At 51.0% G+C, this 26,706-nt stretch overlaps 1 protein-coding gene across 1 annotated transcript in view; it reads right to left on the reverse strand.

The window, feature by feature from the left end:
- IL12RB2 (interleukin 12 receptor subunit beta 2) overlaps positions 1–26,706 on the reverse strand; it is an 80,641-nt gene that overhangs the window by 23,581 nt on the left and 30,354 nt on the right. Inside the window, exons 8-9 of the mRNA XM_055139758.1 lie at positions 15,086–15,305; positions 6,681–6,881 (exon numbers count right to left, since the gene is read on the reverse strand). Coding sequence (XP_054995733.1) covers positions 6,681–6,881; positions 15,086–15,305 — 421 coding nt within the window. The remainder of the gene's footprint in view (positions 1–6,680; positions 6,882–15,085; positions 15,306–26,706) is intronic.

Genomic DNA, 26,706 nt, shown 5'->3' on the forward strand with positions numbered 1-26,706 from the left:
GAACCCGATTCTTCGCAGACTCTTTGAGATTACAGCGACAACAGTGACTCGGCTCCAGCTAAGATTTAAAGATCACCACGCAGCCGGCTCTGGAAACAAAACTGATTGCGGTGGAGCACTGATTGTACACAGCAATCATACGCTGTTTGCCAAGAGGTGAGAAGAGGGTTTGCAGACAAAGGAACTGGACCTGCTGTTCTAATTCCCCGGCGGCTTGCTGGGAGCTGGCTGGGCAGCAAGAGGCCCCCATGGCTGGGTGTGACTCATGGGCACGCTCGGTACAATCTGACCCTTTGTTCCTCTCCCTCCTGCACCCGCTCCTACGGGCTTTAGTCACCTCTGCATGGTGTCAGAGCCACGAAAACACGGAGAATTGCTGGGGGACAGGGGGATGGGCAGTCAGCAGGCCTTCCGGTCTGTAAAGTTTGCCACTTTGGAGCCAGGCCGTTGTACAGGCAGTAAAATTTGAGTCCCTGAGACGGTCTGTGGGGTCACTCCTGGTCACAGGGCCAGGAATAGCCCCTGAGATCATCAGATGTGGCTGTCAACCCCTATCCCCACCCCTCCCCCCCAAGTCCCTCCACTGTGTACATTTTTGTCGGACTTAAAGTTTAATGGGCAAGTTGTTATTTGGGCCCAAATTCCTGATTTCTATGAATCTCAGACTTCAAACTGTTTTGGAGAAAAGGCTTCTCTTAGAGATAACACACATGTCTTTTTTTTTTTTCTTTTTGGGTCACACCTGGTGATGCTCAGGGGTTACTCCTGGCTCTGCACTCAGGAATTACTCCTGGTGGTGCTCAGGGGACCATATGGGATGCTGGGAATCGAACCCTGGTTGGCTGTGTGCAAGGCAAACGCCCTACCTGCTGTGCTATCGCTCCAGCCCCAAACACACGTGTCGTTATAGGAAGGGGAACGCAGATAGACAGAATTCCCAGGAGGTCCTTGCAAGCATGGCAGGATGGAGGCCTCTCTCCTAGGGGGGACTGGGGGCAGGGTCCCCCGCCCCTGGCCACTGATCAGGGGTTACCATTTTCATCTTTGGGAAGAGGGATTTTACCTCTGAATACTTACTAAAAACCTTATAATTTCTAGGAAAAGACCATCCTGCCTTAAATATTCTAGCAAGTGAGCAGCACGTAAGGCTCAGAAGTGCCGCCCACATGGGCAAAAGGGACAGAACAGACCCACGCCTGGGGACAGGAGGGAAGGGTACAGGCAGCCGGGGCCGGCAATGCCAAGCTGCGTCGGGGGGCTGTGTCCCCAGAAGTCCAATGACCCCGCAGGCTATGGAGCCCTCTCCCGCCTGGAGGAGCGTGCCCGCTGCTCTGCCTCTCCTGTGGCTCTCCTCACCCCTGCCCTCTGCTGGGCGAGGTGGTGCCAGAGTGCCCGACCAGCCTTCAGGGCTAATGTGAGTTCAAAGCCCGGACCTTTGTTTTCTTTTGCTTTTTGGGTCATACCCGGCGATGCACAGGGGTCACTCCTGGCTCATGCACTTAGGAATCACTCCTGGCGGTGCTCAGGGGACCATATGGGATGTTGGGAATTGAACCCGGGTTGGCCACGTGCAAGGCAAACACCCTACCCGCTGTACTATTGCTCCAGCCCCGAAGGCCTGGACCTTTGACCTGCCACATCAGAAACGGGGACTGGGGCGGGGGCAGAGATGTAGGACAGTGGGGAGGGCACTTGCCTTGCACGTGGCTGACCCAGGTCCTAACCCTGGCATCCTGTATGCCCACCCGAGCTCACTAGGAATGATCCCTGAGCACAGAGCCAGGAGAAAGCCCTGGAACACCCATGTGGCCCCCAAACAAAAATAAACAGACAAAGGAAACAGGCGGGGGCTTCCTGTGAAGGGCCACCCTTGGTGGCAGGGGGAGGAAAGGGCGGGGGGTCAGCCTTGTGCTGGTAGCTCCCACTCCATGAAGGGGAGAACCTGGCAAGCCGGTCGCCCAGTTCAGAGCGGGCCGTGCCTCTCTGAGGGCTTCGCCCGCTCTCTCCACCCCCAGTGCAGACCCTGCTCCTTTCTCCCCACTCCCGAGCACAGGCCCGGCAGCCTCGGGCAGGGGCCCTGCCTGCTCCAGGCTCAAACACCGCTTCCTTCCTCGGGACGTGGGAGGGATGGTGGGTGGGTGGGTGGTGGGTGGGTGATGTGGTTCCGGCAGAGTTTCGGTCTCACCGGCTTGGTGTGGCAGAAGCAGACAGCTAATGACGAGCACTCGGAGTAACTGCAGGAAGGGCAGCGGGAACGCAAGAAGGGGGCCCAGGAGACGGGGCACCATGGGATGTTCTCTGAGCACTGTGATGGGTGCCTCCTTGAGAAAGGGCTGCAGCTTCAGTGTCTGTACTGCAAACCACAATGCCCAAAGAGGAGAGAGAGAGAGAGAGAGAGAGAGAGAGAGAGAGAGAGAGAGAGAGAGAGAGAGAAAGAAAGAAGTAAGAAAGAGAGAAAGAGAGAGAGAAAGTAAGAAAGAGAGAAAGAAAGTAAGAAAGAGAGAGAGAGCGAGAGAGAGAGAGAGAGAAGGAAAATACCTAAAGTACCTGCCATCGAAGCAGGCTGGGGTCGGGGGAGGGAACCTGGGGACACTGGAGCTAGGACACGTGGACTGGTGGGGGGGTGGGTGTTGGAGCACTGTATGACTGAAACCAATCATGAACAGCTTTGTAAGGGTCTATCTCACAGTGATTAATACAAAAAATCTTAGAGACAGAGGGAGAGAGAGAGAGATAGAAGAGACAGAGAGACAGAGAGAGAGACAGAGGAGAGAGAGACCGAGGAGAGAGAGAGAGACAGAGGAGAGAGAGACAGAGACACAGAGAGAGACAGAGAGACAGAGGAGAGAGAGACAGAGAGACAGAGGAGAGAGAGACAGAGAGACAGAGGAGAGAGAGAGACAGAGGAGAGAGAGACCAAGGAGAGAGAGAGAGACAGAGGAGAGAGAGACAGAGACACAGAGAGAGACAGAGAGACAGAGGAGAGAGAGACAGAGAGACAGAGGAGAGAGAGACAGAGGAGAGAGAGACCAAGGAGAGAGAGACAGAGGAGAGAGAGACAGAGGAGAGAGAGACAGAGAGAGAGAGAGAGAGAGAGAGAGAGAGCACTCTGGGTTCGGTACCACCTGGCCCAGGCAGGACAAGGGCTGATGTTGAGCTCGAGGCAAGCCCGCCCCCCTCCCCCACCCATATATACTCCAGAAGGGGAAGTGCGCTCAACTCCTCCTCCAAAGCCCCCAACTCAGAGACAGTATGGGTATAAGATTCTTGTCTTGCCTGGTCCAGTTCAACCTCTGCCCCTGTAGATGGCCCCTGAGCCCTCTCTGGGATGACTCCTGAGCACAGAGCCGGGGATAGCCCCTGAGCACTGAAGGTATGGCCCAATATCCCTCCCACCCCCCACACCCCACCCCAATAAACCCATTTCCAGCTGAGTCAATGGCCGAGGACTTGGCAGGAGGGTCTTTTGCTGTCTTTATGATCTTTATTTCCTTGGGCCATACCTGGCTGTGCTCGGGGCTTACTCCTGGCTCTGTGCTCAGGGGCCACTCCTGGATGATGAAATGGGGTGCCAGGGATCGAGCCCAGATCCATCACATGCAAGGCAGGTGCACTACCCACTGTACTATCTCCCCAGCCCCTCCTTTGCTTTTCCAAAGTTTGTCTTTCCAGAATGTAGCATCAACACCAACTAATGGTAGCCTGAGTGTTTGCCGGCAGGAGAACCACTATCATTAATCAAGTCATGTTACCCCAGTATTGTATTGACTAGATTCCAAGGAATAGTTCTAAAGTGCTTTTAGTTTCCTAAGTATGGAAAAATTCTCTCTTGCCACCTACAGTTTTTCTGTAGAAATATAGGATTTCTGTTAGAAACGGCAGGGATTCTGTGGCCCCAACTCCGCCGCCAGGGCTGGTTTCTGATACAGTTCATAATAAGCGCTGACAATTTGGAGGCAATTTACAGCGCAGTAAATGCCATTTCTAACCACCGTTTCCTCCCATTTGACGGGCTGAACGGCGCTGAGGGGAATCGGTACGGCCGGACCGTGCAGGAAGCCGGACCCCGTGCCCTGAAAGGAAATCAGTCTCCCTATTAGAGACCATTACAGAGAAGGAAAGTTCTCCCTCCAATTGCGCTGACATTTTTCCACGTTATCATAATTTCCAGGCAGGAGCCTGGGCTGTGCTCGGCAGAACAAGGAAGGACACAGAGCCACACCCCCACCCCACCCTGCCCCGCTCCCCGCCAAAGCTAGTGACAGCCACCAAACCACCCGCACCTCCTAGCTCCCGTGTCCTGCAGTGTAGGCAGTTTCTGCATTCATGGTGCCTGTGCTCTGGGTTCTCCAGGCAATGTGCTCTGGGTGTCCAGGGACCGAGGATGGCCACTTCTACTTCTCCAGAAGCCTGAGCCACTAGACCAGGATTTCTGCACGAGGCATACAGCTTGGCTTATGTGTTCCCAGCCCAGCACCTTTTTTTGTGTGTGTTTCTATTAGGGGGGCGGGTCACACCTGGCGATGCACAGGGGTTACTCCTGGCTCTGCACCCAGGAATTACTCCTAGCGGTGCTCGGGGGACCCTATGAGATGCTGGGAATTGAACCCGGGTTGACTGCGTGCAAGGCAAACGCCCTCCCCGCTGTGCTATCACTCCAGCTCCCCTGTCAGCATCTTTATTTCGTGCACGTGTCTCCTGTCTCTCAGCGTGGCTGGGTGTGCCCTCCCAGACAGGTGTGAGGGCTCTCCTGGTGTCGCAGAAATATTAATGTATTCAGAGCTTGACTACCGATTAAAATCTTAGCCCTCGCACAAGAATAACTAAATTATCAATCAATGACTCACAGGTCAGGCTTTCTTCAAAATATTTTCCTTAAAGTAACTGTGTTTGGGTAGGGGTTGTGGAGGAGGCTCTAGACCCCTTTCGGTCCTGTTTAGACCCTGCTCCTGGCTCAGGTTTGGGGTTGGGTTCAGGTGCTCAGGAACCATCCAGGTTCTGGGCATCACACCTGGGCCTCTGAATCGTGAAGGCAGCGCTCTGCCCTTTGGGTTATCTTTCTAGTTCTTCTCTAGAATAAATCAAACAAGCTCATAATTTTATTTTCAGCTTATGGAGAAAGAAAACAAGGCACAGGGAAGTTCTACAGTTTTCCCTAGGTCAACTCAACCCGGTGAAAAATTCAGAATTCCAATCCTGATGGAGAATGGACCAACACTTCTAACCACTGTTTTTGATGTTTGTTGTTACTGTTTTGGGACCACACCTGGCGGTGCTCAGGGGCTACTCCTGGAGATACTCAGGGGACCATATGGATGCTGACGACCGAACCTGGGCCAGCAGCATGCGAGACGAATGCCCTCTCTGCTGTCCCATTGCTCCGTCCCCTTAAGCACTGTTTTAATAGACATTCAAAAGTGACACTGAAGGGATGGGAGAGATAGCACCTGCCTTCTTGACCCTGGCTGACCCTGGTTGGCTCCCCAGCACACATATGTCGCCCTGAGCCCGGCCGGGAGTGACCACTGAGCACAGAAGCCAGGAATATGCCCTGAGTAACCTGGGGTGTGGTTCATGATGTTAATGAAATCCTGACCACTTTTTTTTTTTTAACCTTTCCAGGTGTTTTCTTTCACTTGATTACCGCCAAGGACAAGTGTTGGAATCTGGAAACTTGAGACAGCAACTCTCGAGATGGGTCTGGATTTAGGACCACACAAGTAACAAGCAGCTGAGCTGGGGGCAACAGCATGATGGCTTGTTCTCCTTTCCTGTGCTCTGGGTACAGCAACGCTTGCCCCAGGTGATTGCTGTGAGTGAAATAAACCCCCAGATGTCAGGGGTGTCTACCACACTGGTTATGACTGGGTTGTTTGTGGAGCCACTGATTGTAGCAAAATCATCATCATCATCATCATCATCATCATCATCATCATCATCATCATCATCATCATCATCATGATCACAAAATCCCGTTAACCATCAATTTCTCGAGCGGGCTCAGTAACCTCTCATTCGTCCTTTCCCTGAGATCTTAGAAGTCTCTCTCGACTCGGCCCTCCGAATGATGTCGCACTGGAGGCTCTTTCAGGGTCAGGGGAATGGGATCCAGCTTGTTACTGGGTTTAGCATATGAATACACCATGGGAAGCTTGCAAGGCTGTCCCATGTGGGCAGGAAACTCTCAGAAGCTTTCCAGTTTCTCCCAGAGGGAGAAGTAGGCTACAAGATATCTGTAGCTTCTGGGAGCTGGCCTTTAAGTCTCTGGATGTTGGCCATTGATGGGATTACACACACCTGGGTTCCTCTGCCGGTACCTTCATGCGTGAGGCCCATCCGAACGTGTGGAGAGGGGCCTCGAGCATGGCTGTAGCTAGGTTCCGGTGGTCTTCGGCCGCCGGGAGCTCTGCTTGGGGTGGGGAGGGAAGCTGGAGCCCATCCCCTCCGAGGGGCCTCGGGGAAGACAGCCAGGTGTGCGGGCAAGAGACTCTCACTCTCACTGATTGTAGCATAATAATAATAATAATAATAATAATAATAACAACAACAATAAATAAATAAAAACGGCTGCTCCTCTGAGCGTGGACTGCTCTGCAGTGCTGCCCTAGCGCCCTCTAAGTTATCACTGTTCCTCCAGCCGGGCAGCCCCCTGGACTCCACCTTCCTTCCCAGTTCAGTACCTGAAATCCTGGCGGACGTCTTGGAGGGGACACTCCGCAGCCAGTCCAGCGGGACCAGCCTACGGTCCACGGAACGGGCCTCCCGCCACTCCACCACGTATTCTTGCACGGCAGAGGCCGCGCTGCCTGGAGCTGCCCACGTCACCACAACGGTGCCGGTGCCCTCCGAATGGGCCGTGACCCAGCGAGGCGCCAGCTGCTCTGCAGAGGGGACACGGGGAGGGACGAAACCATAGTCAAAGTGGGAAGCAGTCTAAAAGGACGCAGCCCCGCCGGCCTGAGGAGGGATGCTTCCAGGTGCTTCCACATTACTGGTATGTGTACAGATGCGTTCACTCGTGTAGGTTACAGATATACGACACTTATATTTCAACACCCATCCCACCACCAGAGTCACCTTCCCTCCACCACATTCCGTCCCCAGCTCTCAACCGCCACCCCAGCCCCCGCCTGTCAACTTGACAGGCTCATTTCAAAGTTCCCGTGGTTGCCGCTTAAATCTCCTATTTCCAGCGTTGATGAGTCTGTGCTTTGGACGTACGGCTCCACCACTCAGCCACGTCACCAGCACAGCCAAAGTCCTGATACCTGTTTGTTCATTTCTTCCCATTCGCTTCCTTGACCCACCTTGTTTTCCTTCCTTCTCTGTCCTCTCCTCTAGACACGGGGGGCGAGGGCAATCTGGGCATCCCCTTTTACTATATTCTGAGGAAGGATGCTTTCCAAGGACCTCAGCCCGACAGATGTTAGTCCATCCCGCTTCTTTGTCCTATGATGTGTGTGAAAGGTAGAATCATTCCCCCCCTCCGCTCGCCATCTCACTTTCCATTTCTGGGTCCCCAAGGCACCTCCCTGCTCCAGGAATTTCTATGCATCCTTTTAAGCCACCTTCTAGAATTTTATTTTGATATACGTGTATCCCTGCAAACTGGTATTGCTCTGTACTTCTGTATGTGTGTGTGTGTGTGTGTGTGTGTGTATGTTTGGCCTCTTGGGTCACACCCGGCAATACACAGGGGTTACTCCTGGCTCTGCACTCAGGAATTACTCCTGGCGGTGCTTGGGGATACCATTTGGGATGCCGGGAATCAAACCCAGGTTGGCCGCATGCAAGGCAAATGCTGTACTATCGCTTCATGAGAGGTACTGGAATTCTTTTCCACTAAATATTTAGGGATCTATCCGTGATGTTGACAGGCACATCCAGAACAGTCCTTCAGAGTGCTGCCTCAACCTCCAACCTCCCCGTGATGAGCAAGAGACACCTTTCCAATCTTTGCTCACAGGGGCCCAAGAGATAGAACAATGGATAGGGTCTTTGCCTTGCATGTGGCTGACCCAGGTGCGGTCCCCGGCATCCCATATGTCCCCCGAGTGCCATCAGGAGTAATTCCGGATTGCAGAGCCAGGAGAAAGCCCTGAGCACCGCTGGGCGTGGCTCCAAAACAAACAAACCCGACGAAATCCTTGATAACACAAGGAACATCCACTTGCACATCCCTGGGTGTGCCGGTGTAGGTGTCCCGGGAGCCCCATGCACAGCACTGCCTGAAGACAGGGTAGATTCTCCCCGTCAGTCTCTGAAGAGCCCGGGGCGCTCGCTTCCTCGGCCAGCACTTAGCATTAGTTAGCACGACTTTTTGCTCAGCCTGTTGTCATCCTGTTGTTCACCGATTTGCTCGAGCGGGCACCAGTAATGTCTCCATTTTGAGACTTGTTGTTACTGTGTTTAGCATATGGAATACACCACAGGGAGCTTGCCAGGCTCTGCCGTGTGGGCAGGATACTCTCGGTAGCTTGCCGGGCTCTCCGCGAGGGGCTGAGGAATCGAACCCGGGCGGGCTGCGTGCAAGGCAAACGCCCTACCGACTGCTATCGCTCCAGCACAATTTTTGCCAACAGGGTATAATATGGGACTTCTCGATTCATGATGGTACACAGGGTTTATTCTTGGATCTGTGTTCAGGGGATCACTCCTGGTGGGATTTGGGGCACACGTGGGGCTAGGAAATAAACCGGGTCGTCAGCCTGCCAGGCAAGCACGTCAAACCCTGTACTGTCTCTCCGGCCCTGTGTTTAACTTTTTCATCTAATTCTAGCTGAAAGGTTTCTGGTTTTTTTTTTCTTTTTCTTTTTGGGTCACACCCGGCAATGCACAGGGGTTACTCCTGGCTCTACACTCAGGTAGAGGGACATACACGATGATCTTTCAGTCCTTTATTGCAAACCATAATGCCCAAAAGGAGGGGGGGGAGAGGGAGGGAGGGAGACAGAGACAGACAGACAGAGGAAGAGAGAGAGAGAGAGAGAGAGAGAGAGAGAGAGAGAGAGAGAGAGAGAGAGAGAGAGAGAGAGAGAGAGAGAGAGAAGAGAGAGAGAGAAAGAGAGAGAGAGAGAGAGAGAGAGAGAGAGAGAGAGAGAGAGAGAGAGAGAGAGAGAGGAAAAGTGAGAGGAGGGTGAGGCTACGGGAGGGAAACTGGAGGGAACTGGAGGGAAACTGGAGAAATTGGTGGTAGAAAATGTACACCGGTGAAGGGACGGGAGTTGGAACATTATATAACTGAAACCCAACCTGAACAACTTTGTAACTATGGATCGCATTGTGATTCAATTAAAAAAAAATTAAACTTTACTGTTAATGCCTGACTTATTAATTTCCATTGTTGCCTTTATTATTTATTCACTTCTTATTGACCTGAGTTTTTTATCTTTCTTTCTCTGTAATTTTGATTAAATGATTACATTTGTTTTGAGACCACTACTGACCTGCGCTCAGGGGACACACCTACACCTGGCTCAGTGCTGGAGGGTCACTTCGGTGGAGCTTTGGGGCCCATGTGATGCCAGGGGTTGAATCCAGGTCCTTCTACATGTGAAGCCTGAGTAGCAGACCTCGAGCCATCTCCCCAGCCACCTCTACCTTTCCATTTTTTTTTCTTTTTGGGCCACACCTGGCAGTGCTCAGAGGGTACTCCTTGCTGCACTCAGGGATCACTCCTGGCAGGGCTCAGGGGGCCACATAGGATGCCAGGGATTGAACACAGGTTGGCCAACGCCCTCCCAGCTGTACTATGGTTCCAACCCACCTCTACCATTTTTAAAGGATACCCGGCAAGCTACCGAGAGTATCGAGCCCTCGGCAGAGCCTGGCAAGCTACCCGTGCGTATTGGATATGCCAAAAACAGTAACAATAAGTCTCTCAATGAGAGACGTTACTGGTGCCCGCTCGAGCAAATCGATGAGCAGCGGGATGACAGTGACAGTGATAGTCTAGCTGGACATAATTTTTCCATTTCAACTTTTACAAATATTTTCTCCCTTGAGACATTGTCATGTATTTTTTTGTTGAGGGGAGGGGGCGCTCCCACATAGCTAAGCTCAGGGAAGGCATCTGGTGGTTTCCTGCTCAGGCATTACTCCTGGAGGTGCCTGGGGGTCCAGGTGGGGCCAGTGACCATACCCGGTTCCACATGCCTGCAGGGCAGGTGCTCCAGCCTGCTGCGTTGTCACTTTCAACCCCTTTCGAATTCTTTTTTTTTTTTTAATCTTTTATTAGTGAAACACCATATGGTACAGTTGTGTGGAGAATGGGCCCTTTACGAATTCTTACAAGCTCGGTTGTGAAACAGATTTCACAGCCCGATTTGTCAGTCATTGGCATTTTAATCCCTAGTTTGATGTTTTCTTCTTTAACTAGAACTTTTGTAAACTTCACTCTAGAAGAGACTTCTTTCTCCTTCTGTCCAGCTCGGCCTGTGGAGTGATCTCATTCTGCCACCTTATATCTTTCTTGAATTTTGTCCTTTTTATGACGGTTTCAAATATTTTCCCACTTGATTTATTTTTTTTTTCTCTTCCTGAGACACTCCTCCTTGATGCACTCCATAGCTAGTCGGTGCTTTATTTTTTCCCTCTTATTTGTCAGCTTCCTTCCTCATTTCCATTCCCCCCAGCCTTTCCCCCTCATCCCAGCGAGTTCTTTCTGCTCTTCAGCGCCTTGACCGCGCTCTCCGCTCCCACAGGGAATCTTGGCTTGCTCTCCCTTCTCGTTCGCATTCCTGACACCCGTGCTCCTCTCTCTGAAGACACTGTCCTTACTATAAAGACGAGCGTCTCCTTCTCCTGGACTCACTGCCTCTTCCGGGCCACAGACTGTTCTTTCGCTGCCCTTTCGCTTTCAAAACTGTGCTCCTGGCTCTCTGCTTCTGGACTGTGGTGGCCCATCCTAGTGGTTCAACAGCCTTGATTTTGCTTTCCTGCTGGGAGGGGCCCGTTCTCTAGGTCCGGGTCCAGCTCAGTTAGTTTCCCCACACACACCCTTAACTATTTTATTTTTATTTGAGTAGAGGCGGGATGGGGTGGGGGGATGGGGGGACGGGAGGGATACTGGGATCATTGGTGGTGGAGAATGGGCACTTGGTACCCACTTGGATGGGCACTTGAGCATTGTACGACTGAAACACAAGAACACATGTTTGTCTTATTGCCTGGCCACGTGCTAAATGTTGATCATGAAACAGACAAATCATTCTTGAGTGTCCGGGCCAGGTGCCTTTCATGATAAAGCCATTCTTGCCACTCTCAAAAGCAGTACTTCTTCCAGGCGAGACATTGCTTTTTCCCTCCTGGGAAAGAAGCCTGTGCTAGCTGTGTGGACACTTGTTGAAAGAGACACTACAGAACTGGACCCACCGTTGACCACTCGGAGACGGTGTGAGACCAGGATGAACCGCGGGAGACGCCTGCCTGTTCTCTGGGGGGTGCCGGAGATGTAAGTGCTCCAGATTCCAAAATTTCCAGGACCAGGAGAGAGCGTTTCCCATCCCCCCTCCCTTCCCTGGTCTGGGCAGTGTTCGGGGAGCTTCACCTCTGTCTCCTGCTGGACAGGAAGGTGTCAGGTGGCCTGTTGGTGTCACTCGATTCCATGTCTTCCAGTTTTCCAGGGATCTCATGCCATCAAGGTCCCCTCCTTCTCTGCTTTGCCTTCAAACTTGTCCCCACCTCTGGTCTCTTCTCCCTGCAGAGTCCATGCCTGTTCAGCTCTCACTCTGGAATTGTGCTGGGGCGGGGCAATAGGACAGCAGCAGGGCGCTCGTCTTGCATGCGGTCACCACACAGCACCACATACGGTTCCCTTAGCCCTCAGGAATGAGCTTCCAGCATGGCTGTGTGTGGCCTCAAATCAAGCACTGCACTGTAGCACTGTCGTCCCGTTATTCACCGATTTGCTCGAGCGGGCACCAGTAACATCTCCATTGTGAGACTTGTTGTTACTGTTTTTGGCATATCGAATACGCCACGGGGAGCTTGCCAGGCTCTGCCATGCGGGCAGGATGCTCTCGGTAGCTTGCTGGGCTCTCCGAGAGGAATGAAGGAATTGAACCCAGGTCGGCCGCGTGCAAGGCAAATGCCCTACCCTCTGTGTTATCGCTCCAGTCCGGCCTCAAATCAAACCCAAACAAAATCCTCATGCTGTACGTCCTCCTTCCCTTGGGGAGCACCAGCTTGTCTCCGTGCTCTGAGGAACCCTCTGTGTTGGCTGTTCTGTTCCAGAGCCCTTGCACACTTTGAGGTATACACATCACATTTATCCTTGTTTGCTTGAGCGCGCGCGCGTGTGTGTGTGTGTGTGTGTGTGTGCGTGTGTGTGTGCGCGTGTGTTGTGAGTGTGTCCTGAGGATCTCAACTGTTGTTTTTTTTCTTTTCGGGTCACACCCAGCGATGCACAGTGGTCATTCCTGGCTCATGCGCTCAGAAATTACCCCTGGCGGTGCTCAGGGGACCATATGGGATGCTGGGAATCGAACCCGGGTCAGCTGCGTGCAAGCAAATGCCCTACCTGCTGTGCCATCGCTCCAGCCCCTCAACTGGTGTTTTATTTATTTTTTTCTTTTTGGGTCACACTTCAACTGGTGTTTTATTTATTTATTTTTTTCTTTTTGGGTCACACCTGGCGATGCACAGGGGTTACTCCTGGCTCTGCACTCAGGAATTACCCCTGGCGGTGCTCAGGGGACCATATGGGATGCTGGGAATTGAACCCGGGTCGGCCGAGTGCAAGGCAAACGCCCTCCCCGCTGTGCTATCGCTCCAGCCCCTCAACTGGCATTTTAAACCTATAAGCTCAGCTTTCTTGAGTTGTGCATGTTCAAGACTACAAAAGGTGTCATTTGGGGAAGGGGGCTGTGATCAGGGGTTATTGCCAGCTCAGTGCTCAGAAGTGGTTACTCCTGGCTCTGCACTCAGGAATCATCCCTGGCGGTGCTCAGGGGACCATATGGGATGCTGGGAATCAAACACGGGTCATCTGCGTGCAAGGCAAATGCCCTCCCCGCTGTGCTATCATCCCAGCCCTTAGTTGTAATGAATTTTAAGGAATCCAGTTACACATTCTTATTTTTGCTTTTTTTAAAAAATTTTTTTTAAAGACCATTGCTCTTATCATGAAATCCTTGGAGTTTTTTTTGTATGTTTGTTTGGTTTTGCGGCCACCTCTGGTGGGGCTCAGGACTTACTCCTGGCTCTGCATTCAGGGATAACTCCTGGCCCGGCTTGCAGAACGCCATGTAATGCAGGGGATCGAACCTGTGGCAACTGTGTGTAAAGCACAAGTCCTACTGGCTGTACTGTCCCTCCAATTCTGGAATCCTGATTTTTAAGAAACAGCTTTAATGTGTATTTATTATTATTGGGCTGGAGCAATAGCACAGTGGTTGGGCGTTCGCCTTTCACACGGCCGACCCGAGTTCGATTTCTCTGCCCCTCTCGGAGAGCCCGGCAAGCTACCGAGAGTATCAAGCCCACGCGGCAGAGCCTGGCAAGCTCCCCGTGCGTATTGCGTATTGGATATGCCAAAAATAGTAACAATAAGTCTCTCAATGAGAGACGTTACTGGTGCCCGCTCAAACAAATCGATGAGCAACGGGATGACAGTGACAGTGAGTTTATTATTATTATTATTATTATTATTATTATTATTATTATTATTATTCTTTGGCTAAGCATGTGTTTTTATTCTGAGAAGCTAGTTTTCAGGGGATTTTGCTGTAAAAGGCTGGTTTGAAGGTTTTCAATGCATGTAACTGCATGCATGTCTAAGTTTGTTTGGCAGAGAGTTGCAGTATAGCAGGATATTACTATGGAAACAGTTCCTGGCTTACTAGGTTCCGTTTAGGAGTTTCCCACTTTTCTGTGGTTCTGAAGCATGCACACTCGGTGGAAATAGGATCTCCAATTTGGAATGTGGATCTACTTCCGGGCAGTCAGTATGCCGCGATCCTACTGGTGGTTCTCCATGGTGAGGGGGTCGGCAGATACCCAGCCTGGGCTGTTCGGGCAGTGGTTCAGGTACTGTGATTTTACACCCTGCTATGTCGACAAAACACCCATCCGTGTGGAGACTAGTCAACACTTAGCTATAAAATGGCTTTTGTGTCAGATGACTTCGCCCATCTGTGTACCATATGTGTTATCAGCACATCTATGAAGGCTTGTCCAAGTTCTGAGATCTGACAGGTTAAGCGTATAAAATACATTCTCAATTTGCATGTGACATTTTCAACATACTACGGGCATACCAAAACATAACCTAATGTAAGTTGATGAAGGGCTATAGTTTCCTTCGAGTTAGGATTTCATTGATATAAAACGCATTTTGAGGAGCTGGCGAGACAGGACAGTGGGTAGAGTATTTGCCTTGCAAGCAGCCGACCCAGGTTGAATCCCCAACACCCTATCTGTTCCCCTGAACACTGCCAGGAGTGATCTCTGAGCACAGAGATGGGAGTCATCCCAGAGCACAGCGGGGTACAGCCCCCAAACCAAAAGCAAATGTATTTTGATCATACATATAATATTTCCCCCCTCGAACTTGAGAACACAAGTTCTTCTTGCTTTAGGAAAACTGAGCCATACATATATATTTTTAATTTTTTTTTCTTTTTGGGTCACACCTGGCAATGCACAGGGTTTAATCCTGGCTCTGCACTCAGGAATTACCCCTGGTGGTGCTCAGGGGACCATATGGGATGCTGGGAATCGAACCCCGGTTGGCCGCGTGCAAGGCAAACGCCCTACCTGCTGTGCTATCGCTCCAGCACGTGAGCCAGATATTAATGTTCATTTTAACATCACTCCCAATCCCTTCACGCTGAATACCGGCTATGCTCTCACCTCTGTACTTAGTCCCACCGTGGCCTGAGAGAGGTGATGTGAGCCCCTTCAGAGAGAAGGACATGGAAGCACGGAGATGCCCACTCGCTTTTTCCAGCTGAGTGGAACGGATCAGCCTCTGAAGGCCGTTGGCTCTGAGGTCCAACTCCCGTGTCCGGCCCTGGGCGGGGCGTGTGGGAGAAAGAGGTGAGGAAGACCACGATGTCCCACAGGCCACAGGGAAGCTACTCACCAGCTGTGCACAGGTCCGAGAGGGGAATCCGGGTGGGCGGGGAAGCGCCTTTGGAGTTCTTGGCCGACACCGTCACCGCCCAGTGCCCTGTTCTGGGAATGATGGTGCTCCAGGAGGAGTGCTCCGTGGTGCTCTCTTGGGGGGCCTCCTCCCCTGACTCTTCCTGCAAGGTCACCCCATAGCGGAGGATTTTGCCTCTGGCCTCGGCCACGTTCAGGTTCTGCAAAAAAAGTGTGCACATGTATTGGGAGTCTTCAACGGAAGGACGCTCCTGCCTGCACCAGCTCCTGGGCGAGCAGGGGCTGCGCGGTTTATAGCTGCTCATCACCCCACTGCCCACCCCTGTCACGGAGGGCGCGAGGCCGTCTGACATCTTTAGAAGGTTGGATGCTAAAATGCACACTTGCTTTTCCTCTTTGCTTCAAAAGAGGAGAAAATGCATTCACAGCCGAAGGAGCAAGAAGGGGCTGGTTGCACAGCTTCGGGGAGGCAATTCCAGTTTTATCAGTCCCCAGCCCTGGGGCCCAGGACTGGACACACAGCGTTCAGCTCTCCTTTCCCAACCTCTCTCTCTCTCTCTCCCTCTCCCTCCCTCTCTCTCTCTCTCTCTCTCTCTCTCTCACACACACACACACACACACACACACACAAACCATGTGTAATTTTTACATAAGAAGTGCCAGGCTGGTCATGAAACCAACCAGATTTTCTTCTTTTTGGCTTATGGGCCTACCCAGCAGTACTCAGCCATTACTCCTGGCTCTGTGCTCAGAGATCATTCCTGGCTCCGGGGACCATATGGGTTGCTGGGAGCCGAACCCAGGTCAGCCACGGGCAAAGAGAGCACCCGTCGTGCCGCACCATTGCTCTAGTCCCCAAAACCGACGAGATTTTCAAGAGCAAAACTAGTAACATCTGAACTTGGTGAGTTGGATTCGCCATCTGTGCGAGGAAGGGAAAATCAGTTCTAAGCGTGTGACGAACTTTCAGAGTGGCAAAAAATTCCAATTGAGATCCCATTTGGATGATGTCCCGGAAAGTAAGCAGAGAGCTAATCATTTGCATTGTAACCCTGATTGGGCCAGGACCATGAGAAAGACATGTACCGAGAATGGAGAGACGCCAAGGCGAGCGTTGGCTCCGCCTTGGCAGGGACGGAATCAGCTGACCTGGGGATTCAAGATGACACTTTGCTTGGCATGACTGTTCCTTCCACGGGGTGTGGGGTGGCCTCGAGCCACTGACTGGAAGACACTCCTCCGAGTCAGCACATGCCCTCTGTCTGGCTTCTGCTCCCGAAGAAATGGCCTAATAATTTGGCTCCCTGTGCTGTTTATCAGTCGGGAGAAGCTGACACAAACATCTGGTTCCCGTAAATTTTGTAATTTTCACTCTAAGTGAATAAATTGGCCTCGTGATTGTAATTTGGCTTCTGAAATCATTAGCATTCTGGGAGAGGAGAACGTTTCCCCGTTTGCTGATTCAAACTTTCTGGTGGTGGTCCTAACAGCTGCATTTCTCACTGGGCTTTTTATAGTTCAGCCTGGAGTTTGATCAACTGGGGTTCTGTCCTAGGTGCCCTTCCAGGTCCCTGAAGCCTGGACCCTGACCTGCACTCCCGAGGGCTGATGTGGGAGACATGTCAACCCCTCTCTCCAGACAACCCCAGGCCCTTGGCAAGAACCAAGCTTAAAATTCCCAACGGCCATTGCATCCCATCTCGCATGTCTGTTCTGTGCACTGAAATGAGGACTTCAGAAGTTGTGGAGGCCTGAACTGTCAATAAACATGCTCTTTGTTGCAGGGCAAAGCGCAGACAAATGAAAGCCAGGGTTGAGGGAAGGCCACTCCTATATAGCTTCCTCTCCCTCTCTCTCTCTCTCTCTCTCTCTCTCTCTCTCTCTCTCTCTCTCTCTCTCTCTCTCTCTCTCTCCTTCCCTGTCACTCCAACAGGACAATGACCCTCCCCAATTATTTGAAGGCTTCCCCCAAACCCAAACATTAGTTTGAGTACCCCATCCTTGCCAAGGACCATTCACTTCACTCTGACAGCTAAGGAAACAGCCCTCATGAGAAGAAACGCCTCGATAACGAGACTGCCAACTTCCTTCTCATTGTCCTTAGAGCTTCATCAGCCTCCCTCAATCCAGGGGTAAGGTGATGAGAGAGGAAAGGCTAAGTATCGAGCTGGGGGAGAAGGCAGCTGGAATAGAGAAGGGATCGCTAAGTCAATGATGGTTGGAGGAATGGTTCGGGATGAGAGATGTGTGCTGAAAGTTGACGAAGGACCTAATGTAGTAGCCTCTCAATCTCTGCATTGTAAACCATAATGCCCCAAAGTAGAGAGAGGGTATGGGGGAAACTGTCTGCTATAGAGGCAGGGGGAGGATTGGAGTGTGGGGGGAAAATAGAAAAGAAAAAAGAAAAGAAAAGCTAGGTACCAAGTCATGACTGGGATCCAGCGAGCATGTCCACTGGAACTCTAGTAGCTAAGGAGCACGGTGCAAATAAAGTCACGTGTGTAAAAAACACAAAAATAAAAAGAGAGGCGGGGGTGAGGGAAGGAACGGAGCCAAGATGGTTGGTCTCACCGCAGTTTTATTCCAAACTCCTTTCTCCATTCTCCTCTGATTTTCCTCCTGCTTCTTCCTCCCTCATGCTACTTCATTCTCTCTCTCTCTCTGCTCCTCTGGAACTCGCCCCAGCCCCCTCATACAGCTACCTTAAATCTCCCGCATCCGCTCCGGATGCCGCAGGCCCAGGGCTTATGCGTAGGTGTGGTTACAATCCATAGGGGGTAAAGTTCTATCCCTTAGGGGATGCTTTCACTAGGACAGAATCTCTCTCAGCGGGACATCCGCCCAAGAGCAGAATTCCATGGGTGTATTTCTCCTCTCTTTGTTCGACTAAGTATTCGTATTATAAATCATTTTGTAAGGACATAGCAAGAGACGCATTAAGCTTATAGAATTGCTCTCCGGGGGGTCACCTCGATATCTCAGACTACAGTGCTCAGGCCAGATTAGTCTTTCCTAGCCCTAGCAGGGCCCTAGTCTCATTGTTGCTTTTGGATCATGACATGACACTTGCCCATGACCAAGCTCTTAACATATAGTTAAGCATTAGGCGCTTTGGCCAGGCCCATCTCGATGTCAGGGTAGCACACAACTCACCGCTTGCCCTGGATCCGTCCCGTCCCCCGTTGGGACCCTGCTTTTGAGGGTGCTAGGAAGCAAAGGCAGCTGAAGCTTAAATCGAGAAAGCAGATGCCCAGGAATGAATAATATTTGAAGCCAATTAAATCCCATGTTACCAAAGCATATTAATAAATGTCTTTCTTTGCCCATACAAAAAGGATATGGTTTTAAGGTAAACTATTCAAAAGACATAAGAGAGGAGAAAGACAATATTAACTTAAAGACAATATTAACTTACACTATCCTAGCAAGGTCTGACTTTACAAATTAACAGAGTCTGATTAAAAGAAGAGCAGATAAACTGGTAGAAATGGTTACAGATAAACAAAGGAATGGGAGTGACTCGGGAGCACTTTGATGGGAGTGACTGATAAACCTAAGCTCCTAGTGGCAAGGGGAGCAGGACAAACCAATGATATCCAACAGTCACGTAGCTGAATGCCAAGTGAAAGATCCCAGCAGGACAAGAAGGGCCTGGCCCCACACAGGCTCTGGCATCGTCCCCACCCTGCCACGTCACTGAGAGTTGAAAATACCAATGAGCAAGTACGGCGAGGTTGTCAGAACAATCCGTATGCTATTCCATAAGTTGAACTTGTAGCCACATGTCAAGCTCAGCGTTTGGGGATCAGTGCTCACACCCCTGACAAAGTGCTTCTTTAACCAAATTATAAAATGTATTTATCTAGTGTAAGAGGGTCCTTGGGACAAAAGAATTCAGTGAACCAACAAGGAAACAGGTATTTTTCAGTCCATTAGATACTTAGTGTCTGGAAGCAAATGAAGATGGTATATAGTCAGGGAGTCACATCACAAGAGGGATCTGATTATCTGCTGAAAATTCAGGTATGCGGGATTTGTGATTGAAATCTCCAGGCTTTCTCAGGGCCTGGATGGGCTACCTCTCCCCACCTCCCTGTACTTTCGGAAGCCTCGGCAGTCACATCCACATCCCACCCAATTGAAAAGCTATTCCAGCCTTACCATCCTGATAAAAATACCAAATGGCCTGAACAAATGACCTCTGAGCACCTGTACTACAAACCATAATGCATAAAAGGAAAAGGAGAGAGAGAGAGCAAGATGGAAAGTGTCTCCCATAGAGGGAGGCTGGGGTAGGGGTTGTGGGTTTGGGGGATGGTGGGAGGGAAACAGGGGACTTGGGTGGTGGGAAATGGAAACTGGTGAAGGGCTGGGTGTTAGATCATTGTATGACTGAAACCCAATTATGAACAGCTTTGTAATGGTCTAGCTCATGGATAGAAAAATTGAAAATTTTTTTCAATTGGAAAAATTAAACAACAACAACAAAAACAAAAACAACAAAATAAACAAGAGGGATCTGTCCCCAGAGGTATGCTGTTTGGTGGCTTGTCTTTGTGGGAACACCAAGGAGTTTAATGACACAAATCCTATGGTATAGCTGGTTGTGCCCACGGGGTATGTGGTCACTGCCTAAAGGGACAGCCATGGTGTATGCAGCTTGTAGCGGACAGAAAAGCCAGTAACATGTGACTCAAATCAGTTTACTCAGACATAATAATAACAGTGGACACCAAGACCCTGTATGGTATCACTACTGTAAACACATTCATTGAATTAGAAGAGGTTTTAAAAATTAAAAAGAAATCATAGCGGGGCCACAAATGCATTTGTGGCTGCATGACCTCTTATAATAGCCCAGTTCTCCCTCTTGGAGAGCCTGGCAAGGTACCGAGAGCATCCTGCCCACACGATAGAGCCTGGCAAGCTCCCCGTGGCGTATTCATATGCCAAATACAGTAACAATGATGGGTCTCATTCTCCTTACCCTGTAAGAGCCTCCAATGTGGCACCGCTGGGAAGAACAAGTAAAGAGAGGCTGCTAAAATCTTAGGGCTAGGGCGAATGGAGACGTAACTGGTGCCCGCTCGAGCAAATCGATGATCAGCGGGATGACAGTGCTATAGTGATACATAGCGGGGCCAGAGTGATAGTACAGTGGGCAGGGCGCTTGCCTTGCACACAGACAGCATGGGTTTGATCCCCAGCACCCCATTTGGTCCCCCAACCCCTGCCAGGAGTGACCCTTGAGTGTAGAGCAGCAGTCAGCCCTGAGCCCCCAAACAAAGCAAAACCAAAACCAAATAATATCAAGGTAACATTCTCAAATAATGCCCGCCATTATCACCGGGGAGACACACAGACCTAGTGGGAAGCAAGAGCTTAGCACAATGGCAGAGATGGGAAGGATGCTACAGTGTAACTATGAATTCAACGTTTCAATTTCCCAATGGGGAAACTGAGGCCCTGGGGCACAGAGTGACTGGTGTTAAGGCCTACAGCAGAGTTCGAGAAAGTTCCTACTTCTCTCTCTTGGGGCGTCTCTCCTGGAGTGACCAGCCCAAGAGAATGACCTTGGCACCCTGTTTTGAAGGTGAAACTCCACAGGGCAGCTCTGACTTCTCTAATGGGGGTCTGGGGGGTGGTTGCCAGACATAATCTGGCACAGCACCAACAGTGGCCGTGAGGTCAGCGATCTGGGCAGGGTGGAGAGCCAGGACTGTTCCTTCTACACAGAGCCCACTGGGGTAGGTGGCCCCTGCCCCTGCCCCCACCCCACCCACAGCCCTGAGGAACAATGGGGTCTCCTGGCATTCAGATATTCCTATTCTGGTGTTCATTCATTGGGGTGGGTGAAGAGGGAGAAACTAGCATTTGTTGGCAACATCGTGAATCAGGATCTTCGCGTCTATTGTCACTCTCCCATTCTAAATCCCTATTTAAATCCCTATTCTATAGAAGGTTCGGAGGACCGAAGAGGTTGGGAAATGGATTTAGTAATTCTCAGTGCAACGGAGTGTGAGAGTTTAGTGCGCCCCCTGGTGGCCGTGATGAGGAAGGCACCTTCTGAAGGCATCTGGCATCCTGGGTTTGCCGGGAAGAGTTGGCATTTCTTTATTTCCTTTTTATAATTTTTAAATCAAAAAAATTTTAAGGGGCCCGAGGGATAGTACAGTGGGTTGAGCGTTTGCCTTGCATGCGGCCTACCTGAGTTCATCCCATAGGGTTCCCTGAGTACCACCGGGGGAAATTCCTGAGTGCAGAGCCTGGAGTAATCCCTGAGCATCACCAGGTGTGACCCAAAATTAAAAAATCTAATCACTGTGAAATGACAAAGTTCTTTATGGTTTTGTTTCAGGCATACATTGTTCCAACACCAACCCCTTCACCTTTCCTCCCCAATTCCTTCCAATTTTCTCCATCAATTTTCCCCTCCCCCCACCCCCCTCCACCCACCAGTCTGCCTCTGTAAGAGGCAGATTTTTGAAATATATATTTTTGCACTGTGGCATCCAGTATGTTGCCAATAACGTTTCATACATAACGCTTTCCCACCTTTCCAGAGCTGGTATTTCTGTTCTATCGTTGGCAGAGCTCAGAGGTGATCTCAGACCTTCGGTAAAGACTTTGAAAATAAAAAATTTTTAAAAAGCAGAAGCTGACTTCCTGCTCTGTCCTCGGAAAAGAATCAAAATTTAGTATGGAGGGGCCAAAGCTATAGTACAGCGGGTAGGGCGTTTGCCTCACATACAGCCTACCCTGGTTCCATTCCCGGCATCCCATAGGGTCCCCTGAGCACCACCAGGAGTAATTTCAGAATGCAGAGCCAGGAGTAACCCCTGAGCATCACCGAGTGTGAGCCCCCCCACCAAAAAATAAAACCCCAAACAACAGAAACTTAGTATGGAAACCTTTCTTACGTCTGTCTGAGATGCAGAAGCAGCTTGAACAACCAACACCGCACCTGCTATTATCCTTTCCTCCCCTCAAGTGTGAAAACTGGCCGTATCAACAGATTTCTGCCCCCTCCCCCCCCATCCCTCTTCCACTAGCCCACCCGCTTGGGTGTCAGGCACCCTCCTTCCTAACACTGGCTCAGCAAACAGGCTTGCTCCGCCTTCTCTGGCAGAGCTTCATGGCTCCACGCGGCCTCCACTGTTAGTATCTGCACTTGACACACCAGGGGAGCAAGACACGAGTGCTCCCGGCCCTGTGTGCTCCAGGATGCACCTCTGGGAAGTGGAGAAGCTGGAGCTCCAATGTCAGTTCTCTCTGGAGGATGAACCCTTCCCTAGCGTGGGGCGAACCCTCTGTAGACCTTCCCCAGATGGTCTGCCGCATGACCCCGAGTTTTCTGAACGTCACACACCTTGTAGTCCTTAAGCTTGCATAATGATTCCCATCTTGTTTCCTGGCTGGGAAAACAGCAAAGTCGTGGAAGTCCTCTTTTGCAAGAGGAAGGACATTATTTACTTTGTTTGGGGATCACACCTGACAGTGCCTCGGGCTTACTCCTGGCTCTGCTTTCAGGAAGTCCTCCTGGCGGTGCTCCAGGGACCAGAGGGGATGCCGGGGGAATGAAGCTGGGTCAGCTGCGAGCAAGGCAAGTGCTTCGCATGCTACATTATCACTCTAGCCCAGGAGCAACATTTTAACTCCTGTCCATTCTAGACATCTTCTGCTAATTGCCTCCTGTCTTGCGGATCTTATTGCCACCTGCTGTCTTATCCATTACTTCCGCTAGCCAAGTGAAACTCCCTCTCTGGCTACTGGTCACCCCTGAATGGCTTACCTCATCCCCGCATCCCTACAAACCAAAGGAAGCCTGTTCAAACGCTGTGCCAACCTGTGATGGAACAAGAGTTGCGAAAGGCAGGGAGGGCAAGTTGCCTATTACAGCACAACGAGGGGAAGTTTCCCAACTGCTACTTTCCTATGGACCCTTGCTCCCGAGAGGAGAGGCGGTGACTTGGTAATCACAGAAGAGCCTGGGGCCCTGGGAACTAGCCTTCCCTGGCCTCTGAAGAGAGATCTCTCTCCTGCGCACCCTCCTAGATCAGGTTATGCATTATTTCGGCTCTCCCTGCCTCTCTTTCACACGGGAGGCCAGGGAACGCATCCTGCTGTGCGCTCTGGTGCAGGCTGGTGACAAAAGAGAAAGACCCATGGGGGCGCGTGTACTGAGTCTGCTGCAGTCCTTTTAGGGTCCTGTTGGGTGCATGGACTGGCATCTCTCTCTGCTTGTCTCGTGTGGTTTGGGAGTCGCTGTTTACTAAAGGGAATTATCTCAGCCAATGAAGAAATAGAGGTGCACGAAATCTTCCCTTCACTTTTGGAGCCGAGTATCCCTGTCCCGCCCCATCCCTACTCTGTAGAGGCCCTGGGTTCGAGTCACCCTGTCCATCCCTGTACAGGAGGAGCCACCCGTCAGGCTGCTGGAGCTCCCTCCTGGGATGTCCTGGAACCCTCACCTTAGCTCCTGCCCTGAGGCCAAGCCGGCACCCAACAGACAAGGCCGCATTCAAGACCTACTAGGAAAACAGGACTGTGAACCAGCTCTCTAATGATCTTAAACTCGGCTACCCATCGGAATGATACTCCTCTGGATGACTGCGTTAAGTAAGATGTGCCGTGAAACTTCATTCCAGCCACTGGCTTTTCTTTTTTAAAGATGAGGCTCTGGAGACGAGAGAGACGGTACAGCGGGCTGGGACACTTGCCTTGCAGGCAGCCGACCTGGGTTGGATTCCTGGGATCCACGTGGTCCCCTGAACCCACCAGGAGGGGTTCCTGTGTATGGAGCCAGGAACAAGCCCTGATCACTGCAGTGTGGCCCCCCAACCCAAACAAAATAAATAACTGGAAGAAATGTTAATGCTGCATGTGGCTTACATTGGTGGCTTTCCAAGGGACCCTCTCGGCGCTGAGGCCACAGTCCCGGGGGCTTTTGGCAAATGTGCTCCCACCCTTTGTCCTGGCCACTCAGTTCTTCTGAGATTTACTTCCTCTGACTTCTCCCCCATTCTCCCACACTAACGGGGGCTCCTGGTCATGAGCCCTCCCCTTACCCACCCTCTGCCCAGCCCTGCACTCCTCAGCACCTGGTGACGGGGTCGTCCCACGCCTATTTCTCCACATGGACTGAGAGCTCAAGACACGAGGCTTGGATTTGCTCACTTCCCGATCCCCGGGATGCAGCAAAGCATCTGGGGCTTGGGGAGGTTTGTTTGTTCAAATGACTGACTGAATGAGTGAGTGAATGGAGTCAGCTTGACTTGAGCACAGCTATTTCTCTTCCAGACCATGGTCAAAGCCCACAATTTCAGAAGGTTTGTGATTTACTAAGATCATCACTGTCATCCCATTGTTCATTGATTTGCTTAAGCGGGGACCAGTAACATCTCCACTGTGAGACTTGTTGTTACTGTTTTTGGCATATCGAATATGGCATGGGGAGCTTGCCAGGCTCTGCTGTGTGGGCGAGATACTCTTGGTAGCTTGCCGGGCTCTCCGAGAGGGGTGGAGGAATCAAACCTGGGTCAGCCGTGTTAAGGCAAATGCCCTACCTGCTGTGCTACTAAGATCAAGGCAGTAAAGAACTCTGGAAAAATGTCTATTTCATCCATTCACATATCCATCCATCCATCTTCCATCCACCCATCCATCCATGCAACCATCCATCCATCCATCCATGCAACCATCCATCCATCCATCCATCCATCCATCCATCCATCCATCCATCCATCCATCCATCCATTCATCCATCTATCCATCCATTTGTCCAAGATGTTTAATATTTGCAAGCTATCCTACATGAAAATGTACTGGAATGCTTGATGAAAACCAAAGGACCAATAAGGGAGTTTGCGTGGAGGAGCTGATGAGGGAATCTGAGGGGAAGGATCATTCTAAAGCTCACCGGTAAGTCGTCCAAGAGATCTAACACTGACCCTTGACACTAGACCCTTGACACTAGCCTGTTGGTTACCGAGCAACATTTTCTACCTGTTATCTGACTTGGTGTTTCCACGATGCACAGATGTCTTTATTTTATTCATGGATTAGGTTTCACATTCTTGTTTCAACACAGAAAGTAGTTTTTGTCTTTAAAATAATTATGGCAAAAAGTAGTACGGGATGTAAAAAAAAATGAGCTTTCATGAGACACCAAGGGGTTGGAAAATGAGTGACTTTGTAGGAACAAGAGTGACAAAAAGCGTCCAGAGAGATAGCTTAGTGGGTAGGGCACTTGCCCTGCACATGGCCTACCTAGTTTCAACACTCACACCCCGGGGCTCCCCAAGTTCTGTCAGGAATGATCCCTGAACCCAGAGCTGGGGTAGCCTCAAAAAACAAAATAAAACAGAGGCTAGCAAAGCAATGGTTTCCTGACCTTCCACACAGGATCCACCCTCCTAGAGACTCAGTGCGTTCGTAGAGATCTACACGGCCTCAGGCCTGTCACTCACTCACCGCTGTGGTGTGCAGGCTGTGCTCAGCGGGATGCAGTCAGGACGTGGGGCTGGTGGGAATGAGCGTGGGCTAAAGGAGGTGCCTCTCTGAACGCTCTTAAGGATCGGCCCTCCGAGGATTCCCTAACCCTCTGTCGGGTGGGGACACAACGGGAAGTCTGTGACCCAGATCGGGGTTGTCACCTGACCTTGCTGGTCATCTCACCTTAGACTTCCAGCCTCCTGAAAGAATTTTCTATTGTTTGTCAACTTAAGGTATTTTGTTATAGCCACCAGTATAAACTCAAGACTTGCACTCATCTGCGATTCACACACAATCAAATTGTCCCAGGCACACCGCCTCGCTCACAGTCACACTCACTCACAGCCCTCACACGCTTGCCAGCTTCACGTAGATCACACAGACACATATACAAACACATGCGCACATGCTACCACACAGACACATATACAAACACAAGCACACAAGCTATCACACAGACACATATACAAACACAAGTGTACACGCTATCACACAGACATATCCAAACACAAACGTACACGCTATCACATAGGCTCTGTCCTAGTGTCATGCATACATGCCCATCTGCTCACACACCATCTCTCTGGCCATCCGGCATGGCGTGCTCTCCTCTAGTGCAAACACCAACAAAAATAAAGCCTGTTCTCCCCACCGCAAGAGAACTGTGCCCTCACTGTGTTCACAGCTGGGGTTTTCACTTGGGGCTTCCTTGGGTGCCAACCTGTGAAATTCCCCCTCTTTGCAATGCTGGACTGTCCCTTGGGTTTCCTAGTATTGATTAAAGCTTGAAAAGAAGGGGGGCAAAACCCAACCCAACCTCACCACAGGCGAGCCTTTGCTTCCTTCCTGCACCCAAGTCTGATTTGGGCGCCGCCACAAAGCACCTGTTCTCACCGCTGCAGTTCTCTCTGGTCTGACGCGCAGATGTGTCTCTTAGGAAACAGCACCACCCACCTTCAAACGCCCAAGCCCACCTGAGAGTGGCACGAAGGGCTCCCAGAGGAACAGGGATGGGCATAGTTTGTGACAGAAGGGCAGAAATTCCCACCCAGAAAAGGCCAGCAGCCAGCACTGGGCTCTGGGAAATGTGCCCAGGAGAACCACATC

This window comes from Sorex araneus, chromosome 5 (assembly GCF_027595985.1).
Source record: "Sorex araneus isolate mSorAra2 chromosome 5, mSorAra2.pri, whole genome shotgun sequence".
NCBI lineage: Eukaryota > Metazoa > Chordata > Mammalia > Eulipotyphla > Soricidae > Sorex > Sorex araneus.